We start from the raw sequence: 19,204 nt of genomic DNA on the forward strand, positions 1-19,204 counted from the left end.
GATGTCTTGCAGTGCTGTCAGATGAGCTCCTCAACACCACTCCACCTGCACACAGAGGACAGCAAATACAACAAAAGACAAAGAAAAAAAGGGATGATTACAATGGAGGGACCAAATTCAGAAAGGCTTTTTAGTGTGAGGAGAGTTAAGATGGGAAACTGAATTGAAATGGCAATCCACTGCAAAAAGAAGTCAAGATTGTGGGTTAGAAAGAGTGTTGCGCATTTAAAAAAAAATGTAATGGTTTGAGAGCTGCCTTAAAACGAGTCCACCAATTTCTAAAAGGATCAAAACTGACACAGCAGAATAGAGCTGCAGGGATTCAATGATTAATCAAATCGACAGACAATTATCGATCATCTAATAATCATTAAAGTCATTTTTCAAGTGTCCACTGGTTCAAAAGCTCTCAAATATAATGAGCTGTTGCTTTAGTTAGTCCTACTTTACTTTAAATTGAATATTTGGGGGTTTTGCGGTGTTGGTTGGACTAAATGAGACACTTGGGGACTTCACCTTGGACTCAAGATGATGTCACAATTGACAAGTTTTTACTAACCAATCATTTGGTCAGTAAATCAACTAATTATTTATCATTATTTATAATATAATTGTTAGTTGCAGCCCTAAAGCAAAACCACATGTTATCCACACACTTTTTCGTCAAAACCTGCTGCCTACATTGCCCATAATCCATTTCAACTGTTGAGTCGCTGTGAGAAGCGTATTATGTGATGTGTTGTGCTAGACGTCTGTAACCTCACTTCTTTCCAACGCCCCCCCCTATATTTTTGTCATTCTCAAAACTGACGCTGACTCAAGTGACATCACATGAACAAATTGACTCACTTTCACAAAACTGCAGTTTTTTCTCCACATGTCCAGTAATAGCACACTTGTAACAGGAAGTACGTAGCTCCCTTAACTGTCTAAAAACAATTCTTTTCAAATGTGTTGACTTAAAGAAAAATATAAACACCAGTGTATTATATAACATCTACAAACTCAAATAGTTCAGCCCATGTTTGAGAGAAGCACTGATGTGTTGACTCTCTGCATGACTGGGCCTTATCAGTCACATTATATTGGTTTTTTAAAACAGATTGACACTGTGCAGCTGATAACAGGCCATTCAGCAGATAACTAATCTAAACATTAACTACTGAGTGCAGCACAGTTTAACAGTCAATTACAACTCTCATGCTAATCAAAGTAATACAAGAGTCCTTCCAATGCTTAAACTGCTAAACCCAATAGAAGATTTTCATTTAAACCAGAACCCAACCCCGCCAATAAAATGTAAACAAATGATCTTTTCCCACACCTCTTATCTGACAGATGACAACATGCAAATCCAGTGTTTTCACTGGTTTGAGATAAAAACTGGAATATCCTGCGTCTGGGAGCAGGTGCAGGCCAGATAAATCATAAACAACAGGACATTGTCTGCTGCTGCTTCTGCTGCAGTAACTTGGGATTGAAATCATTCTTTGGGGCTGAGAAATCATTCATCTGTGTGAAGTACAGTCTTGAGTCATTTCTCTGCATCACAGAAACGCTGCTCCCGTAAGCAGGTCTGTGTCAACGAGTTCACAACGCTTTCGAAACAGACTTCTGTATGATTCAGACAAAATACTGTCAATTACACCCATTCGGGATTATCAAGGTAAAGAAAAGAAATAGAAAAGGTGGATAACTCAACTGTGTGGAACTTATTTTAAAACCATGACCGCAGACGGGTGTTATAATGGATGATGCTTTGATTAGACTTGCTCAAGCTTTAGCAGCATCACTGCTCGTGTAGTTACAGTAGAACCAGTTACTAGTCACTAGTTTGCAACCAGTGTTAACCAGTCTTCCATTCAAAATGGGAGGCTGGAGGTCGGGGGGGGTTTGGGGTTAAATTCTTAAGCCTTTTGTACAGCTTGAGTGCTCATTTCTAGTCAACTTTTCAGCTTGTGTGAAGAGCGTTGAGCAGCACATTATAAAAACACCAAAATGACTCTAAAAGCATTGATTATGAGTGAAAGAAAGGGGGACATTAGTAGACGACTGTTTTGTGCTACTATGACAACGGGGCTGCGTGGGCTCCGGTGGCCCCTGTGGACTGACTCCTCGGTCCCCATCCGCTTGTTGGCGTTTCTCTGTAGATGCCTGCTCATACTCTGGCCAATGCTGCGGATGTAGCCATTTGCTGCAGCGCGCCATGTGCCAAGTCGCCAGCTCCGGGCTGCGCGCCTGTCACACCGCAGCTGTGACTGTGGCTGAGCAGCGGTCTGACAGGAGGCAGCCTGCATGTGGGCAACGCTCACACAAGAAAGAGAGAGAGAGAGAGAGAGAGAGGGAGGGAGGGAGGGAATAGAAGATGGATCGACTTTATTCCCTACATTTTTATTTTTAAAGTGGGGGGCATTTCTATGACAATGTGACTATGGTACAAGACTATAGTGCTCCAGACAGGCAATACGCCACTGTCCAAGCAGCAATTAAGAATTTATAAAACACAGGATGTACTGGTTCAGTTAATCTCAGTAACACTAAATCTGGGCTCAGACAACAGGAGTTTGACTCACCCCTCCTGACAGAGGAGAAATCTGGTCTGGGACCTTTGTCAGTACTTTATCTGGTGATGTGAGAGGTTCACAGGTCCAATATTAACCCTTACATACTGCTCAGGGTCAAATTTGACCCATTTTTACATACACCATATACACATTTCTTTTAGCTGGACTTTTCCTAATGTGAACCACAGTATACAAAAATGGTAATAAAATGCATCATTTTTTATTTTTTGTGCAGCTGATTCACATTTTTATATATGTAAATGTACAAGTTTGACTTGTGTTTATTAAACAAATTCAAAAATCCTCATTCAAACATGTACATTTTCTCCGGGACTATAAAATTGTGATTGTGAATGTCTTTTTTCACAGTAGGGTTAGATCTATAGGGTCAAATATTTATTAATGACTGATGGGGAATTTGTGAATGTGAATTGGTGTAGAGACTAATAAGTGATAATACTGTATATATATTTTTGACTAAATACCTCGATATTGATATTTTGACAATATCATAGAGATGACTATCAGTGCTTTCACAAAATACTCAACTTAATCAGTAATGTGGATATAATGAATAAGTGAATCAAGGCAGATAATAGAACAGCCTGTTAAGCTCAGAAAATGACATTTTTACTGTAATGCAGCCTTTAAAAGCAGGAAAAGACACTTATTCCATAATACCATATTGTGATATTCAAAATCTAAGATAATATCTTTAAAATATCACAATATCGATATAATATTGATTTATTGCCCGTCCCTACTTGAGGCTACCATTAACTAGCACACTACTGTTGAGAGACAGTGGCATCCAGTTCTCTGTGAATAACAGACAACACGTGTCAACAAGTTTCCCCAACCAGTGTTTCCTCATCCAGACTTGTTCAGACTTCTGCTTTTTCATCACTGCACAGCATTTCACACACACACAAAACAGCTTATTATTGCACCACGTCAGTCTTAATTATGTTTACATGTGCTCACCCATGAAATCATGAGGGGAGGTGCAGCGCTCCCTCTGGCGCAATATTCTAGAATCATATCCTGCTATGTGTGTAACGCTGCATTATTTTCCAATCTCATAGTGGGTGCAGGCTTGAGATTCCAGAGACGAACATCTGGAAAGTTACTCCACACGTGTGATGTTACCAGATTTCACAATGGGTTAGGATTGTAACACTCCTGTAGTCTGAGCCCGGCTCAACTTAGCTGAATTAGACCGAGCTAAACCCAACGGCCGCACCTCGATCAATTTAACTGTTTTATAACAGCTACAGATCATTTCCAATTATGTGTTGCCAAACATCATTGTCATTTTTGGTTGTTTGGCAACAGCAAACCGCTCACTGACTGCATGCACAACAACCAAATGAAAGAAAATTTGCAAATTAAATTCTTCCAAATGGAGTATTTCATTAGTATCTAGTAAAAAATAAAGTGTGTAGAACAGCTGGACTGACAAATGAAAAACCTACCTAGGCAAGTCAATCACAGAGTTTGGACGGAAATTACAGTTAATTTATTATGTTTTTGGACTATAAATCAAAACTTCATGCTTTCACTCCCTTTAATTCCACATTTAGTTTAACAGTTTCTGTCTCAGTTTTACACATCTGTGCAGTGGTTCTCAGCCCTTTATAAAACGAGCCAAAACTCGGTCAAATAACATGTCGAGTCGACGGCAATTTCACTTTTCTGCCCCGAGCTCCAGAAAAAGCAGAAGTCTGGACTTTGTCTCAGAAGGTGAACGCTGTTGTTTTAAGTCAGTCCTGTGTGGCTTTAGATGTGCGTCTGCAGTTTATTGTCTTGCTGGAATAAATCTTCTGAGAGTGTCTCTCGTTGCCTCGTCCTCATGTCATGTGTGCGGTCATTCAGACACATTCAGCCTGCATTCATTCATTATTATGTTATGTTTAGGAGTATCTTATTAATAAAAGCTTGGATACGAAATTAGATGAAGCCTTAGAAATATTATATGAATTTTAATGCTAAGCTCTGGCCTAGCAGAAACTCACAACTCCAGAGAAGGAACTTGTTCTCCCTGTAGATCAGGAAGCAGAAGTTTCTTTCCGATTAAAATCTAAATAAAGTTGCTGGAAAAAACTAATTCATTCACTTCTTACTGTCACCACTGAACTGACATAATAAGATGTTGAAGTGTGGAAGTAGTGTCTCCAGTGCTGTCAGTGCAAACATGTGACAGCAATCAGGTCCAGTAAGCTGCTGAGTTACTTGGTTTTAACTCTTATCTGTACAGAATGAGACCAATACATCCATTTCTTTAGTTATAAAAAGAAGCATTAGACGTGTTCAAAATGATAATAGAGGCGATCCAGACCAGCTTTTATCCACAAAAACTAAACCTCAGCTCTAAAAGAACGATGAGTATCACTGCTGTGATTTCACATTTCAGCAGCCAGCAACATGTCCGCAGCCGGATTATAGAGACAAGTCTATCATTAAATGCTTCAGACTAGGGCTGGGTATGGTTTAAAAAATGATCATACCAGTACCAATCCAAGTACCTTTAAAGTAATACTGATACCAAATGAGTACTTTATTCTATACTTATCATGTGAATAGTAGCATTAAATTGCATGAAATGCCACCACTCCTTCATATTGTAGCTGCTGTGGCAGTGGGCCAACCACATGTAACATTAAATCGAAGAACGCTTGTGTTGATTGGCTGTAAGCAAGTCCATACAAAGTCATATTTTCTAGCTCTGGGTGCAAAAAGGATCAATTGCAGGTATCTTTTGACAGGAGACGTTTGTTCATTACTACTTGGTATTGAGTACCGATACCCAGCCGTACTTCAGACAGACAATAAACTGTCTGAAATGCTCTGCTGCTGCTGCTCGTCTTTTGGACAAAGTGAAGCGTGTTGTCTCGTTTTTTCCTCTGCAGCTCGGTAAACGCTGCAGTTTTGAAAGAAGCAAAAAACCTGCTTAAATTTAAAAAATAATAATTTAATGTTCATTTTCTTTTATAGCATGTGAAAATTTTAAAGCTCAATATATCAAAAAGCGGCATTTTATAGTGAAAATGTGGTCTGGTCAAGTGGTTTATTGAAAAAATTAGTAGGCTGGATTAATTTTCACTTAAATGTCTGGCTGAGCTCAGAAATAAAAATGTCAAATGATATTTTAGTAGCTTTTTGTGATTTGATATGAATGGAAGTGATCGTGTTAAATCATCATGTGATATTGCTCATATCGATCACTGGCTCCTGAATCCAATCAAAATCATATCATGGCAGATTTTGTGATATCGGCAAACATCGAATCGTTGTCCATTAAAATCAATATATCATACCATGAAGAAACTTATGATTTACGCCCTTAGTATATATGCAGGTTTATCTACTCGTGTGACTAGCAGTATTTTATGTCCAGCAGATGTGGACTCAAATACAGCTGCTGTGTGACAGCATCTTCTGCTGGGATCAAGAATTGGAGTCTGAGCTGGTGAGGAGATGCTGCATTAATTGGCAGGACTCGCAGTCACTACACAAGCAAGGCTCCTGCTGCCTCATCTACTAAATCCACTGTGCCCTTATTTGAAAAAAAACAACAAGATTTGGTCATTAACCCAGAAGAAAAAGAAAAGAAAAAAAGAGTGGAAACTTCTCATGTGGATCATGCTCTGAAAAAGTCATCTTCTAAGCCAAGCTGTTGTCCTGTTTAAGTCACTGCATTTTCGTGTGAGTGTGCACGTCACAGTGAACAATGCAGAAGTGGGACAGAAGACAGCAAGTCAAAGCAGCTCTCCCTCTGCAGTATTCCCTGAAGATAGAGAGAGAACCTGGCGCCCTCCGTGTGGCTATCCTTGAAAAAAAAAGCTAAAAAAAACTATCATCATCTTCCTTTTCTGAACCAGCCAGCCAGGATCTGCTGTAGCTTACAGTCACACAGACAGGCAGCAAGTTGATCCCCCCACCCCTCTCTCAGCCCCTCCCGCCCGATGCCACATCTTCACTCTGAATAATTGATCAGACGCATTAGAATCATTAAAAATCAAGCACCTGCGACTGAGGCTAAACAGCTTACGGACAAATAGTCTCAAGAGGAATCAAGCGAAAAGGAGAAGCATTGAGCTTGTTTCACATTCACTTAGATCTGGACATCAAACACACACACAACTTAATCCACATTACTCCTATTTGGGTTATTCCTTTTTGTCAACTGCTGTCCGTCACCTACAGGAAATACATTAACAGCAGCATATGGAGGGTGTTGACTCAGAGGCGAGGGCAATCAGGACACATCTGTCCGCATTATTCCAGTAAGAAATTACAAGTTCCTACTTAGGGAACAAGTTGTCTCAACACCATAGAAACAACCTTTAAAAAGTCATCTACACGACTTAGATCAGACATGAGGAACACCACATGACCACAACATTAAAAGAACTCATCTTTTGGTACGAAAATAGGAGAAAACACTTGAATCTAGTAGGAATAAGGCGGAGATTGGCATGACGATAACTGAATGAGTTTAATACTTCAGTGCTGTGGTGACTACATGGATGATGTGTGTGTGTCTGTGGTTTCCTGGACCAATCAGATAAAAGATATAGAAAAGTAGCTGACTGCAACTGACCAATCCTGAGAGCACTAACACACTTCAACTTTTTAATCAGTGTGGTAGAGATCTAGCTGGGTGTGTATTGGTATAAGTATTTAACCACTAACTATTCACACATGAAATATCTTGCAGCGTTTCCCCCTCCAGCCTCCCACACCCTCCCAAAAAAAACAAAAAACTACCAGCCAGCCCAGCACAGTACTGTAACGAGACACTCTAAACAGTAATGTTCCGGATCCGGTGGGTTTCTACGAGGCAGATGTGCGTTACAGAGCAAGAAAAAAAAAAAAAAAAAAACAGACCCCGGCGGATCCCGTGATTCTTATTACACACAGCTGCCTCACATCATTACCAGTCACCACTTACCGTCCATTTGCACAGTGGGCGACGCTTAAAACCACACCGACTAATGTTTGGCTTTGACAGCCTTTAATGTGATTACTGCGAAGCAAGGGAGTAGATTAAAAAGGAGGAAGGGAAGGGGAAAGGGAGGGGTAACATTAAATTAAAAGTGTCTCCTGTGCTACCGTCAACATTGCTTATTTTGGTGTTTGAACTAACTGTCGGTTGCATGGAGGAAAGATGGGGAAAAAAAGAGTGAGATTTAAGATTACTGTTTAACACCGGGGGGGGCTCGGCGGGTGGGGAGGTGCAGTAGTGACTATTACTGCTGTGACATTTATATCTCTGTGGTAGCGAGAAAAATGGAAGGAAAAAAGATGAGTATACGGTTAATACACCTAACTTGGTGGCTGTATCTGCGTATATATCTTCGAGCAGCGCTACAGTAGTGCTGTGTTGAGCCGAGGCACCCCTCCTCCTCCACCTTCTCCTCCTCTTGGCGCATCTCTTCCTACACGCTGTCACACGCTGTCACAAGCAACAACCACCTCTTTAAAAACCCGCGAATGGGCGCTGCGTTTCAACAGCCACAGGGGCACACACACACACAACCAACACACACGCGGTTACCGGGCGTTATTTGAAGGCTATACATACCCGAAGTGTCGATGTTTTCTCCGGCTCTGGAAGTTGGGAGAGTGTTGCCGTGTTAGAGGAGCAGCAGTGTGAGTGGAGACTCAGCAGGAAACCAGCAGCCAGGGCGGATAAATGAGCCGCCGTGACGTCAGCGTGGACAGATAGAGAGAAGAGGGAGGTCTCACTCCCCATAAATTTCCTGCGCTTTATCAATGAATTAAAAATACTTAAGCACTACCTGATGTATGTTTTTTAAAAGATATTAAAACTTTAAGGTTATTAAGCGACTAAACATACTGCATTTAATACAAATTCTGGCATTGCGAAATGTAAAATGTAATCTTTTTGTTCGTTTTTTGTTTTCTATTGTCTACGTATCAGTTATCATCTGTAAATGAACATCTGTACGTGAAAATAAAAGGAGGTCTCACTCCTCCCCTCCAGAAATGTTGTAAGGCGTGAAGTATTTTGAACAATAGTTGTGTCTGATATGGTTTTCTGGTTAAAATCTTTAAAATCACATCTCATTTTTCTCCCTTATAAAACAAAAAATCCATCTAAATCTATGACTATATGAATAATCTCAGAAGTTTAGCTACTGGACACAGGATGTCTCTTACTTCACGTCCATCCATTCTCAGTGTTTGTGGACTGAAGGCTTCAAGTGTTTCCACATCACACTTCTTGAGGTTGAATAATGGACCAGGATTAGTTTCCAAACTATTTGTTTTGTCAGAAAGCTCTAAAGAACGCCCTGTGTCAAATACACCAGTGATTTTCTATTGTGATGTAAGTCAAATGAACAATTGAAACGTTCCTCCTTGACGAATTTCCTGACTCCAGGAAATTGGAGATGGGGGACTTTAAGAAAAATTGCAACTGGTGACATAAATCCACAGGTGTTCACAGGTTTCGCTATTGCTGCATTTATTGTTGTTTTATTCCACTAATCATTATTTGCAGAAACTCAAGAAAGACATTGAGGTAAGCTGTATCTTTTGTTGGCAGCTCAGAGAAGTGCCGGCACATTTATTTTGGTCTGTCATGTCTCTCCTCACAAGTTACTTTAGAAAAATATATTGTTTGGATTCACATGTGACAGGAGTCTGTTCGCAGTTCTGTTTGATTAATTTGCTTTTACTATTTTGACCAAACTTTAAAATCACAAATCCAAACTCTTAAGCAAAAAAACTATAAAAAAGGTATTATTCAGGGCGACTTCAAAAGTCTGGAAGGACATGAAACTATCCCCACTAACTCAGATGTACAAATAAAGAGCCTCTGTAGGTGGCTCATTGAAGACAGTCAAAGTGGACTTTAGGAAATATTCTGCTGTGAGTGATTCCAAAACATTCAAACTATGTTTCTACTGAAAGAACAAATATCTTGTTAGGTACTGTAGTTAATACAAATACACTCAGTGGAATTATTGCTGCTAAAGAGCCTTTCTTGGCCTGGTATCACCAGCAGCTTAACCGGCTATAATTAAAGGTAACATTTTAGCATTTATCTATATCCAGTTATTGTAACTTGTGGCCACTACATATTCAGCAAGTTGCAGTTTCTCTTTAACACGAATCATCTTCTGCATTTGACCCATTCAATACTATTTTTAGCAGTCATGTCACTCAGTTTCAAGTATCAGTGTCTGTCAGGAGATCAAATATAAAATGTGCTGTTGGGCTCCAAACAAATTATTAATACTGAAAATGTAGTTCCTCACTGCAATTCAAATTATGTAAGAACCCCAATTTTAAAGCTCCAGTTGGATTTCTTTAAGTTTTCTTTTTTAATAACTTGATATTTCAGAAAGAATGGTGAAATATATTATATTCCATAACCTAAATCTATATTATAATGATATCACTAAAGAGACAACATTGTTTGCCAAACACTTTTGATTTCTCCTGCTACTTGTCCATTCTACAGGTTTCCATGTTCAGCTGTTTGGAGGAGGGTGCAAGCAGAATATTTTGCTTTCCTGGTTGGAAATGTTGTTGAAGATATTTTGCACGATAAGCAACAGCTTTCAGATGCAAAGACAAACCTACCTATTCAAAATATACATGTTAAAAAAATAACAAGACTGATGTAAACAAGATTGCAAAAACTAAAACAAAAAATGAAAATGTAGTCTCTCTCCATGGAAAAACACAGTAATTGAATCCCAAATATATTTTGTATCATATAAGTCATGGTTCATTGTTTTCAACAGTTTTGCTATCTATTAGTGTGTGGTTGTGTGTGTGTGTGTGTGTGTGTGTGTGTGTGTGTGTGTGTGTGTGTGTGTGTGTGTGTGTGTGTGTGTGTGTGTGTGTGTGTGTGTGTGAGAGGAAAACATAGATCTGTATCAGTTTGCACAATAATCATGTGGGAATGAGCTTCATCCTGAATATTTTCTTTGTGTATTTACATGAATCTCTCTTTCTCTCTCTCTCTGTGTGTGTGTGTGTGTGTGTGTGTGTGTGTGTGTGTGTGTGTGTGTGTGTGTGTGTGTGTGTGTGTGTGTGTTATCTTTGAGATAGCCACTATTGTGAGGACATTTCTATGTTGTGAGGACATTTTGGCTGCTCCTCACAACTTCAAAGGGCAATTTGAGGGTGCAGACTTGGTAAAGGTTAAAGTTAAAATTGGATTTAGGAGCAGTTTAGAGTAAGGGTTGGGTTTAGGCATTTAGTTGTGAGTATTAAGGTCAGGGTAAGGGGCTAGGGAATGCATTATGTCAACAAGTGTCCTCATAAAGATATAAAGACCAGCATTACAATGTTACATTTCCTGGCACACAGAAAAGAAACAAAAGTGTGCCCTCTAGTGTTCCCTACTGTGTTCTGCAATCATTCACTCAGCCAAATAAAAAGAAGAAAAAGAAATGAAACACATCTGTGTCAGTGAATACCAAAATATTGCTTTTCTTGGCTCTCAGTCAAAACTAAAAACAAGTCTTTTATTTCCTTTATGATATATGTGATACACATTGATAGTAAGGCATAAATTACATGTCCACAAGTCCTGTCTTGAAGCAACATCCTATTGTTTTATGAACTGCCGATCAGCAGGTGGATGTTCCTCGTTGAATGATCAGTAAGGACGCTCGTACAGCTTCTGGACAGAGTAATTGGTTTAGCATAACCCCCTCATGCTCTCTTCATGTCCAACACTACTCCCCACAAACAGATCCACGTCTGTAAGAGAAAAAAAAGCTATTCAGGAAAATAGAAAATTCATTGAAATACTTTTGCTTACTTATAAACTTTGGTGGTTATCTCAATTTGTATGACGTGTTTTCCACATCTTCTAAAGTGAAGATTCACTTAACACTATATAACAACCACACTCCTTCACTTCTGGGGGATTTGTACTGTAAATGTATACCATCATGTTTGCTCTCACCCGTGAGGTCGGCACTGCAGGTCGTCGGCACAGGGGCAGTGGTCACGGGGACCCTCCAGGTCCCAGGCCAGCATGTCCATCAGTAGGTTGGGGTGGTTCAGACAGGACTCACCCTTCCCCGGTTTGGGGTTACACACTGGAAATAACAGCTCTGGAGAAAGCGACGGAGAGGGGAAGAAAATAGAGACCTCATAGATAATCTCCTACAATGTATATTTTAGCTCGTACTCTATATGTGGAAGATTACATTAACTGAGACAGGATGACTCTGTCATTTCCAGGCTAGTCACTGTTGAAGCTCACCTCGTTGGAAGGCACAGCAAAGGTCCAGTCTGCAGTCACTCTGACCCTGACAGATAGTTCCCTCTGTTCCTTTGGTGGCATTGACAGTGCATTGGCCCCATACACACATCTGATCTGAACAACACTCCTCATCCGTAGTGCAGGGCTAAGTGGGTACACACATTCAGATATGCAAACAGGTATGTAAAGCACACATGGTTTGTTGCTGCATTAATGTATTTCTATACATACTATCCATACTTTCATGGATCCCTTTGTTGTATTTCTCATCAAAGGCACCGTGTGTAGCTTTTTAACAGTGAGATATTTATGACATTATTAATGCTGCTTCACTATACACTGCAGCTAACCTTGTTTTCACAATTTTATTGCATTGTTTTGAGACTTAATTGTCAAAAAAAGCACATTTATATGACTTTATATTGTTTAGGATAGCCGCCTCTACACAGATTATCTGATGCTGGATTGCTTTATTTTAGGGGCCACTTGAGGAAGCAAAAAAGAGTTTATAAGAGCTGCAAGACTCTCTTAACCAAACAAACAGAACCAAACAGTGTGTCAGCTGGAAAAACCAAAACAATGAACTGAGAGGCTCAAAAACAGTCCACAGAGCTGAGGAGCTTCAGAGTCAGGTGATAATTCCCTGTAGGTTCGTCACCACCTAAAGTCAAACCTTTCACATTATAAATAATCATTTAACTCATCGTTGAAATAAAAAATACTGATCTGTATAGTTTTAAGTAAAGAAATAACCACAAAAGACAGCACAGACTGAATGCATACCATATCTGTTGGTATGCAGGGCAGGCACTTGGAGTTCTCAATCCCATACAGGCAGTATTTCAGGTCACCACAGTCTTCATCTACCATGCACTCCTGTAGGTTTAGAGATAGTAACAGTTGGCTGAGATATACATATAATCTGTGACAGAACAGAATTGAAATGAACAGTGAATCATAGTAAGTGGGTTGTGCAAGGCTGTAAATGGGGACTCCAATTACATATTACCACTGAAAATCATCAATTTCCTCAATGACGTTATTGTATAGAAAGAAAAAATGACCACATACATTTTTGCCTTTGGATGAGTTTCTATTTGTTATACATTAAGACAAAGTAATTGTCTTAATGGTAAAACATCAGCTCATCTGATGACAGTGTATTATACCACACCACAAAGAGGCACTCAACCAAATGTAATTATGGTTCACATTTTCCTTCATCGGTTGTATTTCCTCTGAAGCCCAACCTAATGAGTTCCTAGTGTTTGTTGATTTCTAGACTTGTGTTTGTGCCAGCCTCCGTCCCATTTCCATGGAAACTGTTTGATGGACAAAATCAGTGACATCTGAATGGAACAGAAGGGCTGAATCTCAACTGTCGTCTCTCTTTTACACTTGGTTTCTTTCCCACGGTGCTGATAAAATGATTATATAATTTCCTGGGCCAATGGCAAAGAAGGACAAATTGTAAGTCAAGTAAGACCTGCATTATGGCTGCATTGCATTCTTATCTGTTACAGCTACTTACCAATACTTTGTAATGTGGATTTGTTTTCTTTGACAAAAACTAACTGACTATTAAGTTGGACCACTTGTGGAATTCTGATTTAATAAGTGTGATTCAGGTCAGCTCCTTTCCAGTGTGGAGAGAGGAAACAGTGTCTGCCAAAAACAGCACCGGATTGTGAACTCCCCATTTTGATGTTTTTTTTTAAATATCTTTTTTAGTGTGCAGCCTCTGGGAAATCAGCATTGAAACTGAGCCAAGTCCCTGAAACAGCATGTATTATTGAGGCTGACTGGTCTGTGTCAAAGTCAGAGACAGGTTCAGGAGCCTATGGGAGAATGTGTTTAACATTACACACGGTTGCACATGACGATACATCTCTGTAAGTATATTGTTAGTTCTGTGATGAGTCTTCCAAAATATATGCTTACTCGTGGTGCGACTCAGATGTAAACACAGCGACCACACCCATGGAAACATAGGCAGATACACAATTTGTCTAGAGGGCTGGGTTTCTCAATTGTTTCTCTCATGAACACATTCAGTCTCCTATAAAAAAAAAAAAAAACGTGCTTTCCGCTCACTCCAACCTCAGACAACCCCCTCCCCACGTCAACATTCTCTCCTCTGCCAGAGACATACAGTATTATACAGCACCCACTGGAAATAACATGGAAAGTACAAGAAGAATCTTAACACATGTGCTGTTGTGAATATGAACGTCTGCAGAAATAGAGATGTTATTTCTTTCTGTTGCAGAGACACACTGAAAGCTGCAACTAGGGGCTGCACTACCTACCATACCCTGCAATTAGCTTGATAAATTCCAGATGAATACAGCTGCTATTAGTTTCAAAGGGCCAGTAGCAATGTATTACTGCCTATAAAAAAATATTTTCCGCAAATTACTTGGCAGAAAAAAAAGGAAAAGAACTGTAACATAGTCTACTCACTGAGCTATACACCCCAATAAACATCTCTGTGATTTGCAGCTGCAGTTGGCCAAGCTAACCCCCAAATTTGCTGTAAAATCAAGCAGCTAACCCACATTTTGAACTTGGAGGATGTTACATTGATGCTGTTCGTTCACACAAACCACCACATGAATTATTGTTATTTCTCATATGATACTGAACTCTGACGTTTGGAGGACTGAGCCCATGGCTGATATTTTGGCTAGCTACTCACAGTGAACAGCTTTATTTCACCCAGCTGCATTTAGCTAATTTTGATATAGTTTTGGGTTAAACCATCATGGAAACTGTAGATGCAGGGAAAACAGTCAATATGCTGGCAAATTGAATCCAGAGTAGGCTATACTGTATGTTACATTGCAGGCCACAAATAGCATTGCCAACATAAACCTTAAGGGGGGAAACCAAAACGCACATTTTATGTATTATTTAACATCTCACAGATGTTGTACCCTGAATGAAAACATGTTTGAACCCATTAAAATACACTACTAAATGTATTTCTACAGACTGTGCCACTCCACTCTGCTTTATTTTTGTTGCTGGATGTTCATTAGCTAACATAGCTAACAGCAGTAAGCTACAGTCTCTGGAAATGTTGATGTTAACTACTCCCTTCAGATGTGATTTAATATTGACTTTTAACTTGACTCGTTCTTAACTTGTTCATTAATTAGATTGTATTAGCTTTAAATTATGAATAAATATGAGTATTTTTTGATCAGGTTTACACATTAAGTTCAATGTATGCTGGCCATACACCAAATGACTTTTCAAGTGATTTTACTGTTATCAGTATAAAATCATGAGAGGTTTGTTAGAGTTGGTGTGCTCCCATCATCTTCGTTTTGTTCAGATTGGTTTGGTCATTTCTCTTGACGTTCCGATAAAATCAATCATGTTTAATATTATTGGTAGTTTTCAGTCTTGGCTCATGCAAATTTCAATGATATGAACATTGTCAATAACCAATTGGTGCACTCTCTCCAGCACCAAACAGGAAACAGCACACTGGGTGAACATGTACAAATCTCAGTTCTCTTGAACTGTGGAAAATTGATGAAGTTGTTGAGTGAACAAGAACGTCTTTTTCATGTGTCCGCCAATTTGTACCACGAAAAAAGCAGACAAAAATTGCTGCTTTCAGAACAAACCACTGCACACACAAGGGCAGCTGAAGCCAACGGCTGCTTCTGTTTCTGCTCCACTGTTCAACAGTTTTTCTTATTGTAAATTTCACCAGGAGCAGGATGGGAAATTATCTCAAAAGCAATCTTGTTGTAGTCTTGCAAATAGTCACCCTGTAAGATCCCTAGTCTTTGCCAAATATCAGTCACTGACTCAAAATTCAGTGACTTATGACACATTGAGCCTCATGCAAGAGGCCATATACAAACAAATTACCTCCTATTTTCATTTGTATCTATGATTTGTTCTTATTTTGTTAGTACCCATTGATTTCTGGGATTCACCAGCCTTTTTTAGATTTTTGCTCTTCTCTTAGGTAAGATAAGGTTTTACAAGTGCTTGAGAGCATTGAAGAATTTAAGTTTATTTAACAGTACATCCATTTTATTACTGCTTAAGTTCATCTTCTTGCTGCTTTTTTTTGGTGGTATATCTCTGATTCCTGTACATGTGCCAGAGTATTGCACACAGCACAACAACTGCCCTTATATAGAGTTTAGGGGGCATTACCTCATCAATTACACGCCTCCAATTTAAGATCAAGTGGGATCCATCATTCAGTACACCTGAGTAAGAGTACATTTGGGTGATTAAGAACATTTGATGCACCTGGAGTTGACTTTAAGAGAATGTTGCTGCTTGAGGCCCATTGTCTTTAGATTGTGTGTCATTAGCTTTTTTAAAGTATTTTTAAAGTATTCTAGAGGCTGGTAGGTATTAGTCATCATGGGGAGCACATACTGTGAAAACATTTGTAACATCTTTGATCTGGAGGGAGCTTTCTGAAGTCTAAGAAGACCAAGATGGTCACCAGTTATCTCAGCTTGGGCTTTGAGATTACAGCTTTTTTCTTTCTTTTCTTTTTATTTTATTTTATAGAATGCCTACATTACAACCCAAATTTGGTATTTTCAGCAAACGTTATGGGCACATGTCTTTGAAAGCAGTGCATGGCTTTATTTACAGCTTTCAGCTTTCTTTTAGATATGAGATATTGATCTCGTCTGAGTCATAATGATGAAATACAGAAAATACGAATGTATGTGTGAAATGTATAAATATATGAAATGGTAATTACTTTTGAATAACAGCAAAATATAGTTAAACGAATATGTGGTTAAATATAAAGCAAGTACATAGTTGGCCAAATCTCCTTTTACCTTTGAATCACCAGAGTAAAAATAGCAGCATGTGTTGATTTGATGGTGATGTTTAAAGCTGTGATTTATATAGTTGAATGCTGAATGTATAAAGCTGTAACATCTTTGCATTACAGAACATATAGGAAAGGTTGTTAGGTCTAATCACCTATATCCTCTAGCTGCTGAAATCCTGTTGAAGCAATTATTTTAACTGGCTACATACAGAGATTTACATTTCAACCAGATGTATCCCTGATTTAGCTTGGACATCTTTTAAAATCACCTAAAAATGTACTGGTATTTCCTATAAAATAATAACAAGCCAATAATTACCTACAAAGTAACTTCCTTGAGTTCAGTGTGATTTAGAGCGGAGAAATTTCTACATGTATAATATTACAGTCAGTCGTTTTAGAAGAGCAGACTGTATCCTGCCTGACTTGCAGGCCTGCTTGCTTCCCTGGCATTTTTTTCCAGCAGCAAACTCTATTAACATAACCACTTTCTGTACAGCTGCCAGGAAAGCAAAAGATCAAGACCACCGTTGTAAAGTAAAATGGCAAAACAGGCAGCAGGCAGTGATAATGACCTCAATCCTCACTGGTCTGCTGTTGGATAACCATGAAAAGTGTACGGTCTGTCTGTTTGCAGGATGATCTCACTCTTTATAAAACAAGTTGAGACAGTACAGTCACAGTTTGAGAAAAGAACTCCACCTCTCTGCCTCATCCTAACCTAAAGGAACCATGTGACATTTTACAAAACTGAGGGAAAATGTCTACAAAAAGTTAGCCAGGATAAATACTGAGGTTAAATTTAGCATTCAGGGTTTTGGAATAAAAAACATCTACTGTATGACTGATGCCTGCTGGAATGTGATTCAACGTGATAAGGACTCCACTAAAAAAAGAAAACATTTGGTTGAAAAGTGGGGCAGTTAGATTTGTGTCTCTCCCTGAAAACCAAACACAGGTTTCTGGAACTCTTGAGTCAACAGGCTGGAATCAGCTAGAAAATTAGACACGCATTATCACACCGCTGCTGCCCTTTAGCTCACTAATAGATCTGATCGATTCTTTTGTGCAAGTCTGACGTCAGCATCAGGTTGGAGTGAAGCCAAATTACTCAGACGATTACAGGCCACAATACAATATTGGTTCCGTTGTTTATTTATCATTCGTAGACTGTAGAAGGAAGGCTGAAGACTCACATGATCCACACTGTTCCACTGGCCAGTGATCTCCATATGGATGTGTGACATTTGAGTCTCTCCTGTTTCATTGTTAGTTTCCTACGACAGACAAAAAAACAGTTAACAACCTTAAATAGAAAAAACCATTACACTGTGATGCGGTCTGTTTTATTTAATAGCCTTATTTCTTAGGCACAATCAGTCTGTGTGTTACTCATATGCTCCCATTCCTAAGCCCACTGCAAAACAAAAACAGTGTCACAATATAAAAGATGTGAAGAGTTTTGTATCAGATCATTTACACAGATGTTAATTCCTACCTTGTCAGTTCTATCTAGGATTCTAACGCTTCTGTCTCCGTCCTTTAAAGTCTTCTTAGTCTCATTGTGGTAGTTAAGAAGCACATCCAGCGGCATTAAAGATGATTTTGCACTCTCAGTAGTTATCTGTTGAATTGAATGTTAGGATACATCAATCGGTTCATAACCCCTATATGAAATACTGCATATGGCATCTTCATTTTGTTCAAGCATTAATTTTCCATATGGAGGAGATCTTCACGGCAGCTGTAACTTGACATGCAGTTGATATACTGCTCGATATTAATATCAATTTCTCGGATGACACTGAAGGAAACCTTCCCAGTAGCTCATAAATGATCAAAACCAGACACAGACAGCTGGGACAATAGCAGAGTTAAACTGTAAGACCTGTTGAAATACACTTCCAGGGAAAAGAAACACTGCAGCCTACCAGGAGTCTCGTCAAATATAATATCAAAAATAATATGTATAGACACAGTGCAGTAAAGCATCTCCTCCTTAGTGAGCACACAGGATAATCTAAGTAGCTGTGTTAGAGACTATTAAAAGTCTTCAGAGGTAATGAAGGTCGAAATAAAGCAGACATGGAAACTATGTGTAGTGTTGCAACACATACCTAAACATGGTAGTCAACATTAAGCTGACCACCAAATAAACAATAAACATTTGATATCACCCACACTGACACTGATTCATAATAAAGTGATATCTCCACTGTATGTAAACTATACAACACATAAAATATGACGCAGACCTGGTCCACCGCCTCCTCCAGTATGTGCTGGGTATCCTCCATCAACTCCTCCACCTCTCGGAACATGTCGTTCAGGCTGACCGGACCATGCTCCAGGGCGTCCCGCAGGATCAGCGTCCCGCTCCGCGCCACGCCGCCGGTCGCCCACAGCAGGCACAAGCTGAAAGAAACCGACAGCAGCATGATACCGGACATCTTTGCTTCTCTGTTTCTATCTCTCTCTGTTTCTCCCTCCTGTATGCGGAGCAGTGTGACGCACGGAGGGCGCACAGCCGCACACAGCTGGATCCGTTTTATT

At 39.4% G+C, this 19,204-nt stretch overlaps 1 protein-coding gene across 1 annotated transcript; it reads right to left on the reverse strand.

The window, feature by feature from the left end:
* Nucleotides 1-11,049: 11,049 nt before the first annotated feature.
* dkk3b (dickkopf WNT signaling pathway inhibitor 3b) lies at nt 11,050-19,182 on the reverse strand. Its single transcript, XM_062421222.1, has 7 exons — nt 18,907-19,182; nt 18,150-18,275; nt 17,848-17,928; nt 12,607-12,699; nt 11,824-11,968; nt 11,521-11,671; nt 11,050-11,312 (listed from the first exon to the last, which is right to left on the reverse strand). Exons 1-7 carry the CDS (start codon nt 19,099-19,101, stop codon nt 11,288-11,290), a joined length of 816 nt encoding a protein of 271 aa, XP_062277206.1. The 5' UTR covers nt 19,102-19,182; the 3' UTR covers nt 11,050-11,287.
* Between the last annotated feature and the right edge of the window lie 22 nt (nt 19,183-19,204).

This window comes from Scomber scombrus, chromosome 6 (assembly GCF_963691925.1).
Source record: "Scomber scombrus chromosome 6, fScoSco1.1, whole genome shotgun sequence".
NCBI lineage: Eukaryota > Metazoa > Chordata > Actinopteri > Scombriformes > Scombridae > Scomber > Scomber scombrus.

Bases quoted from the DNA above. Each gene is read 5' to 3' on its own strand.
- dkk3b (XM_062421222.1), bottom strand. From the start codon at position 19,101: ATGTCCGGTATCATGCTGCTGTCGGTTTCTTTCAGCTTGTGCCTGCTG. The intron at 18,276-18,906 runs GTCTGCGTCATA...TCAATTCAACAG, and splicing joins TGGAGGAGGCGGTGGACCAG to ATAACTACTGAGAGTGCAAA. The intron at 12,700-17,847 runs GTGAGTCTTCAG...CTAAACCTACAG, and splicing joins AGTGGAACAGTGTGGATCAT to GAGTGCATGGTAGATGAAGA.